At 41.5% G+C, this 8,557-nt stretch overlaps 1 protein-coding gene across 1 annotated transcript in view; it reads right to left on the reverse strand.

Moving 5' to 3' along the window:
• Positions 1-711: 711 nt before the first annotated feature.
• Positions 712-8,557, reverse strand: part of GPR137B (G protein-coupled receptor 137B) — a 25,448-nt gene continuing 17,602 nt past the window's right edge. The window contains exons 4-7 of the mRNA XM_008643275.2: positions 7,786-7,935; positions 5,707-5,835; positions 2,858-2,982; positions 712-1,322 (exon numbers count right to left, since the gene is read on the reverse strand). Coding sequence (XP_008641497.1) covers positions 1,211-1,322; positions 2,858-2,982; positions 5,707-5,835; positions 7,786-7,935 — 516 coding nt within the window. The 3' untranslated portion in view covers positions 712-1,210. The remainder of the gene's footprint in view (positions 1,323-2,857; positions 2,983-5,706; positions 5,836-7,785; positions 7,936-8,557) is intronic.

The raw sequence follows: 8,557 nt of genomic DNA on the forward strand, positions 1-8,557 counted from the left end.
GAAAGTAGTATGTTTTTCTCCTAGGGAAATGTGGATTGAGTTACAGTATTTGTTTCACATAGGTAAGGAGAAAGATGCAGAGTTCTTCACTGTTGAGCACTGGGCATAATAAAAAGACCTGAAGTAGAGTCAGGGTTCCTGTTTGCCTTAATTAGTAATAATTGCTTTTAGGCTTGCTCTCTCCAATGTCACATCCTGGAATGGTATTTATCCACTATTTTCCCCCACAACTCACTACATTTATCCCTGAAGATACAAGGCTGAAGCATGGCTTTGCTGGCTTTCTTGTAATGCAGAAAGGCACACTTGAGGTTTTTCTGCTTTTTGCACTCCTGGCTCTTGTTCTATTCCCACACTGCAATTCCCAGGTTCTCAATAAATAAATAAACAAGTCTGTACTGTTGTCTGTATCCCTGTCCCTGGTGAGGTATTTGACTTATTCTATATAATATATATGGATCTGATTGGTGGACATGATTGCAGAACTTTAATTTTTCAAGCATACAAATTTTCAGCTTGTTTTGCAGTTCACAATGCTCCAGTTGGAGGAGATGCCCATCTCCACTCTTCTGAGAGTGTCCCTAAAGCTGAGAAGACACAATTTTCTTACTTTCTTAGAAGAATACAGGGTACAGATAGCTTCTAGCCTCCAACTATTACTGAGTAAGCAGTGATATCCAAAGAGTAAATTGTGCTCTGAGAACATACCAATAACTTGAAAAGACAGTATTTAATTGGGTTGATATTTTTTTCCTTACAGGCTTTTATGTGCATGTAAAAATTGCAACTGTCATGCATTTGAAAAATCTATTCATGTGTTTACAGTATATTGATCATAATAATGTATTTCTAACTTTATACACAGTGTAAAAATAAAAATACTTAGAAAATAATTATGCCATTTCACTTCATGAAATTTGCTCTTTTAAAATGAGCATAAAAATGATTAAATTATACCTTCTAACAACTCTATTCAAAGCCAAAATACCATGACTTAGAACAAGGTATTAATTGGAACAGTCTTCAAAGTTTAAATCATTAGCTTATACTTCTCCTTGAACTATGAAAAGCTCATGGCAAGGTTCTTCATTTATGTGTGCATAGGAAAATTTCTAAAAACCAAAAGGTGAAGAAAAGTTGCTAAGCTTTGTTTTTCAGAACATTGGTTTTAATATTGGAATGTCCTAGAATGCTGTAGAGTTGATTGAAGTTAAATAGGGCTTGGCCGGTCTGTGTCCGGTGCTGGCTCTTGTTGGAGGGATCCTATGTAAGCCATGAAGCTGTTGTTCTGATGGCTCCAGTCGTAGTAGTCTGGAGAGAAACTTAAAAAGAAAATAGAAGAATTAGTGACTGGCAGATTGGTTCTGTAGATGCCTGGTTAGAGAACATGGGGAAAAGGCAATCATGCAGAGGTAGTTCTCATGCTGAAGTGCAAAAATAAACTAACCCCAAACAGGTGCTCAGGCAGCTATTTATTTTTCTGATCTGTCAATTATTTTGGCCCAAGTGTTCATTATCTCTTTCCTGATTCTCTTGGTTCGCTAAAGACCCTCCCCTTTCTGATTTGCTGTTCCAGAAGGTGTTTGAAAATCCCAGAAGTGGTGCTGCTCATCCCTGCCAAGTCCTGGCACTGCAAGGGCCTGTCAGAAATCTTCCTATGTCTGTGTCCCAGAGGCCAGGACGTGGTTTGCAGCTCTGGCATGCTGTCTTTTCTCCCATGAGCAGTGTGACACATGCATGTGGCTGGTTTAGTTTCCACTGGGAGCTCTGTGTGTGTTACTAGTGTGGCTGGTTCCCTGATGGCTCAGTGTGGCAGGGAGGGTGCCTCTGGCTCTAGGATGGATACCAGGCTGGCACAAACCACCTCCAGCATCCTCCGTGGGCTTAGTTACTATGTGAAAAATTAATTAATGTAGGAATAGGATGACTGATAACCGTAAAGAGTGAGTGTGCAACTTTGTGAGCCCAGACCACGGCTCAGTAGACAGTAAGTATGCAGTCTCACCTGAGTGTGACAAGAACTAGATCTGGGTATGTTAACTATGGCTGGCGATTTAGCCAGCATTTTAAGATGAGTGGTTACACAAATCTATTTGCGCCATAGTGTAGCTGCAGGAGCAACAAAGGAATAACACGACTGAGACTCCTTTCAGGGCAGGATAGAGTCCTGTCAGTGCCTTTCCTGCTCTGAATTGGGTGCTATTGTTTTTTGTGTGAACTGCTCCTTCCTGCACAGGAATCCTTACCTAAACCTCACAGCTGTGCAGAGAAAACAGTATTTTTGTGCCAGTTCTGGGTTGTGTTTCAGCAGTTCAGTGGATTTTCCTGAGCTTTCAACAGCTGGGAAAGCAGATGCTCCTTTTCATTTCACCTTCAAGACATTTAGCCATGTTACAGGGCAACCTAAGTTGAGAGGCTTCTCGCTACAACCATCAACACCTGCTGCCTGTGCTGTCCAGCTTTTCCCTTCTCTCCCTGAACAGCAAGACTGCTCTTGCTCTAGGCAGCCTTGCTCACACACTTGAATGAGTAGAAGTGGCACTTCTGAAGTCACTCTTGGAAGAAGCAGAGGGTGATACATGCAACCAAAGTTCTGACCCGAGTTTTTCAAAGAGCAGCACGTTGTTACAGTTCTTAAATTATATAACCATTTTCAATTTTGTGTCTTTGTAGTCTCTGTGGGGCCCTCAGATCCCCACAGTCACTCAGTGCTGCCTTTCCACTTCCACTTCCCCTCATCCTGCTGGGATTTATGCAGCAATTGCAGCTAGACAATTCACATCCGTCTTTTGTGGTGTGTCAGAGTTCCTCCTCCAGTTTCTGTTTGGGAAGCAAGTGGTTCACTCTTGTATCTCACCTGCCCTGTGCCCCCTGTGGTGCAATATTCCAGGCTAGATCATCATCACTGTCGTATCTGCGGGGGTTGTCAAAGAAGTAAGATCTGGGACTGAAGCCATGGCTTGGGACCATTCCTGCATTGGCCTGGGGGAAGGGAAACCTCAGTCAGTATTTGCAACAGATATCAAAAGCTGTTTATCAACTGCTTGGTGCCTGACTTCTAGGAGTTGCTGCCAACTTACCTCATGGTTTCCAAAATAAAACATACAATTTTGCATTTGCTGAAGACAACTGAAATAATTTTACATTTACTGTTCATCTCTACCAGCACAGTGATAGTCTACTGATCTCAACAGCTTTTCCTTATCCTTATTTCTTAGCTAAGACATGACCCATTCCTGAAACCACCTTCCCAGTCTGCATTCAACCATTCTGCTGAATTCCTGTCCATCCAGGAGGCTTCATGCTTTTAGCCAGCTGACTTGAAGTGAGCACTAGGAAGCAGCCAAGGAGCTGAAAGGAACATGAAATGCCTGAAGAGATTCGATTTTTATGTCCCACATTGGTAATGCTCCCTCCTGGTGCCTTACCTCCCTTCCCACAGGAACTGACCATGTTGAAGCTTGGCACCCTGCTTAGTGAAACCACATCTGAAAAGTCCCTTAGGCCCTCACTGAGCAATTTCAGTATCTACCCTGTAGTGCTGTGAGGGTCAAATTCTGAGGTCAAGTCCTTTGATAGAACAGGGACAGGGGTGTACATGTAAATCTTTCATTTAGAGAGTGTTTTCACTTTATTTCCCTGTGAATCATACAAGAAAACATACAAGATTCAAGAAGTCAGTTTGATTCCAGAAACAGTGCAGAGAGACATCTAAGACACTGCTGAGCCTCATGCACTGATCCACTGCTCCCATCCCCAGGGAACAGGGGTTCTGTGTGCCTGTGGATAAGCCAGAATGACATCTTCTCTCTGGCCTTAAGTAGGAGAGCAGTTTAATCTCCACCTTTATATTATATGTTAAATGACTTTGACAAAGATGAAATGAAGATTAAGTGCATCTCTGTCATGCCCTCATTTCCAACATTTTTCTGGTTAAAGGCATGGCAAAGCAAAGGGCCATATGCTGCAGTACCCCTCTGTCAGCACCAGAGCCAACTGACAGCTCGTTCCAGCTCATCTGTGGAAAGGAGATTCATATTTGAGCAATGCTGAATGCAGGGCTCCCTCTACTCAAACTTTTTGTTTCTGAAGTCCCAAATGAAGCAAGTAACCAAAGCATTATTTCTCAGGATCGTTTATTAAAAATAATAAATAAAGAATATTTTTGACTTTTACTTTACCAGACTTGTTGTTAAGATTTTTTTTACCTAAAGGAGGGTTTGCTTTAATTCTAACCCCATGCTTTCTGGCCAAGTAGCAGCCTACAGAATGCATTCGCCTAAAATCATGCGGCCCATGGTCTCCCTCTTGTGGCAACCTCACACTGAAGTTCAGTGTTCTCTTGCTACAGTCTCTTCATTTTTTGTTCGGTTCTACTTATTTCCGGTCTTCCTCTTAATATTTGTCCTATGTTAGAAAAGAAATCTATATATGACCTAACCCATGTGACAGAAAATGTTTACCCTAAAAAAGGTATCCATAAAAGAAGTGATATCACTGATTGCCTCTTCGGAACTGTGTCATTATGGATATTTAAGGCTTTCTGCAAATCACAATGCAAAAACTCCATTTGAGCTCTTGTTTGATTAGGATTCCAAGTCGTCATGGGATCAGCTTTTTGAAAGACTACTTCCCTTATTTTCATTCTCTGTGAATCTCACACACTATCCAAACTTGGCCACCAGGTCTAGCTTTCTAAACTCACTTTAAATGGAATGAGATCTTTCTGTGGTCACTTTTTAGAAGAGCAGGACCTCTGGCCTGTATTTAAAAACATTTCTTCTCTTTGCAGTTGTCCATGTTAACTCCTAGGCAGGAGTGAGGTTGAGATATTTTTGATCACAGACACTGGGATCCATGGGGTGCAACATCAGGTATTACTTCCTTGTTCATCTAGGCTTTATCATTGTCTCTGAAATGTGCATATGAGGATAAAACCCATCACCTTGTCTAGAAAGTTATTCTATTATTTGCTTCTCTTACTTGTGCATTTACCATTCACATCCCTTTTGAGGAATATTAGCTTTGGTTTCATTTGGCCTACAGAAACAGAGACATTACCTCAGTAATCCTAGTGAGAGCTGGTATTCTCTGTGTGCCTGTCAACCAGCTAACCTGGAGATATTGCCTACAGCTATAAAAAGATGCTTGTCCATCTATTAACTATCTAGTTATTAAGGACCCTTACAGGGAATTATTCTTACAACTCACACCTTAATCTCTGGTCTTCTGAAATAGCAAACAAGTCAGCAAGTGGTTATTATGGCCACTGGTCTTTGACCTGGAAAAATTCAGTGGGTACAGGGCTGAAAGAATTCAATCTATTATTTCATAATCCCATGGAACATTTAGCACACCACCATTTTCACTGCTCTGTGATGAAAGGTACCAAGTTTGGATAACAAATACGTTTTCCTCTGACTCCAATAAAGTGCTATATTATCTCAAAGGGAAGTAGTCCCTACATTTAGGAAAGTTCCTGATTTTTAAGGTAAACTGCCTGAGAAACACCTGGCCTTCCTTCTGAATAAACCTGATGAGTTTCTTTCATGAGGAGTTAGCATAAAGAAGTGGGAAGTTTCGGTTGCTTTTATTCTGCCAAAGACACTTGGAAAAAGAGAAGTCAGAACATAAAGAAGCAAAAGATCCCTCAGCAGCTGAGCCCTTCAGACCTGCCTGGATGTTACACTAACAAATTCCACTTACCAGATCTTTTGTAGGGTTTCGGACACGGAAGAAATACACAACCAAGGAAGTAGGCAAGAGCTCCCAGATGAAAAGGATCACTCCAAACACTATGTAACCTGCATCTCCCAGCTGACATTTCAGATCTGCCTGTTGAAAAGTAAAAGAGAAAAGTGTTTAAAAATAAAGATGGCAGTTCATTTAAAGGTGCAGGAGACAATGCCAGAAATTCCATTCAGTAGAGCCAGATAAACGTGGCTAATGATTAAAGGCCTACTAAAAAATCAATATGCTGTCTTGGGTACATGACTTCCCTTTCCTCCTCTGCTATCTTTCCTTCAGCAATATCAGTTTAATGCAACGGTCTTCCCAACTTAAAAGCCTGGCAAGCAATTACTTGATGAAATGATCAAATTCAGACAATGAGAAACTAGTTTTCAGTCCTTTTCCTGCTGGGACTAATTGTAAAGGAACAATCAATGGTCAAGGTCATTGCTTTTTTTACAGATCTGTTCAAATTGGTGCACAATCTAAGGTTGAATAATCCCACTGTCACTGCAGCATTAGCTGTGATCTTCTCTCTAGATTTCCACCATTTCCCATAGCTACAGAGGGCAAATCCTGTCCTTTCCTGTGTTTTGTACAGAAGAGAAAAGGGTGTTTCTGACTGGTGACCTGAGGCAATACATGAGTACATTTATTGGCCCGTAATTTAAAAAGTGACTTTTGATTCTGGTACCAAATTGAGTACCCACTCCTTAGTTCTAGGCCCTTTACATATAGTTCAAATAACTTACCCCAAAACCCGTGCAACCCTAATGTCACAAGCCAGAATAGATGTACAAAAAATGTAGTAGTAACCCAAGGTCTAAAAAGCATTCCAGTGAACTCCCAGTGAACAACCTCTGCCTCCAGAGGGCAAACAGGAGCAAGCAGTCTGGCCATACTGGCCCCTGTTAGTCCAGACTGTAGGAGTCAGAACAAGAATTGTCCCCTGCAAGGGGTCAGCAGAAGCACCAGCAGCTCTTCGGGGCTCAACAAGAGGGAAAATGTTTGATTCAGGAGGCAAGTCAGAGCCTAATGCCCTTCTGCCTAAACCTGTGTGCTCTAATTCCACTGGCAACACCTGCACTCCTCTTCTGTGCACTGCAGTAGGGTTGATTAGAGGTCCCTTGACTCAACTAACTCACAACAAGGTCCTCTGGACAATCCCATCCTACTCTTTACCTACTTCTTAATTACAGTTTTACTTACTGCTCAAAGGAAATTTGTTAACAGCTGCAGGTTTGCTTGGCCACCCTGGCAATGCAAGGTCCTTGCATGGCTGGGAACACTGCTTCGGGTCTGCAGGTGCTTGCTGATTGCAGGGGAGACATGGGATTTTAAGGCCGAACAAAAGATACTCATGATCCAGACCCAGGCCTGCCATTTTGCCTAGCCTTGAAAGAGCTGGAAAAATACTGGGACCTAACCACATTTTTCAAAGAAGAGAAAGGAACTGAGTGCTGAAATCCAATAAAATTCAACAAAGAATCCCCTGCTATTTCCTTTAGTGTTTTATTACTGTTATTTTTCAATGTAAATTGTCACTTGCACTTACAGGTTGGGAAGAGTTGTAGCCTTATCCTCAAACTACAGAGATTATCATGCTAATGCCAGAATCAAAGTAAATAACCTCACAGCTCTAGATGGCAGTGGAAGATGTTATGATGTCTTAGAGCTGAGCATTTCAGTGGAATCAAGTACTGGTTTTCTGCTTGTCTAAGTACAATACATTCTTTATAATGGACAAAACACCTGTCTGTTTTAATAAAAGGTGCTCTTTCTTTTGACAATAAAATCGAGGTTAAAAAAAGATCAATTTTTTAAAAATTATTTCTCTAGTGGTTACTTCTTTCTTTTAGCACAGAACTGGGGTCTGTATCCTCACACCAAAACCATCACAAATTTGTATTCCTGGAGCAAAACAATCTTAGTGTATTGAATAAAAAAAAAAATAATAAGGTTTGAATATATTTATTCCTCTTGTGATAGCATTTAGGAAGTCAATCATCAGGTAGAGAATGAGGTTTTCTCATTAACCAGTATTTTCATACTTGCCTGATCTGACACGTTGTACCAATCATAATCAAAAGAGTTGACTTTCTTGGTTTGAGAAAACGATAAGATGAACAAGTTGTAGCAGGCTCGTGAGGTATAAAGCAGTATAACAGTCACTCCTATACTTGTCACCTGACAGACAGATGAGCCCTGGAAGAGATTTAAGCACAGGTTGTTATTCATAAGGGAAGTTGAGAACAACATTTCTTTGCATGGACTTCGAGAGCTGTCATGCTACTCTGTCTCATGCAATTGACTTTTTGTCTTTCCTTCTTTGGCCAATATATCTGATTCTCTGTATAATCCTGCATTTTATCAGTACAGTGGTTTCCAGGCAACATTAGCAGTTCCAGCCCTTACCAAGATGGGCTGTGACTAATTTTTGCATTTTATTGAACAAGTGCTATTTTCAGAGCAATGAAAACACATAAGACCCACACTCAGTATGAGGTGGCATGACAGGATGCAGCCTTCAGCACTGCATTAGCTACAGAGCATCCTGTGTCAGGTGCTGGCTAGCATGATGCAACCTTGCATCTTTTTACAACTGCTTGCTCTGCACCAATTTCATAAGTACAGAGCAGGTCATAGCAGTCAGCAGTTACACACAGCACAGGCAGGAACAGAACATCCTGCCTTAGCTAATGTCAACACAGAGCAGACAAAGTGGAAGCACAGCCTATGGGCAGAGTGACCATGGCAGGGCAGTCTGAGTGGCAGCTTGGGCACAAGGGCAGGAATGGGACTACAAGTGTGAAATTGCAGCAGTTCC

Source organism: Corvus brachyrhynchos, unplaced genomic scaffold (assembly GCF_000691975.1).
Source record: "Corvus brachyrhynchos isolate BGI_N302 unplaced genomic scaffold, ASM69197v1 scaffold70, whole genome shotgun sequence".
Classification (NCBI taxonomy): Eukaryota; Metazoa; Chordata; class Aves; order Passeriformes; family Corvidae; genus Corvus; species Corvus brachyrhynchos.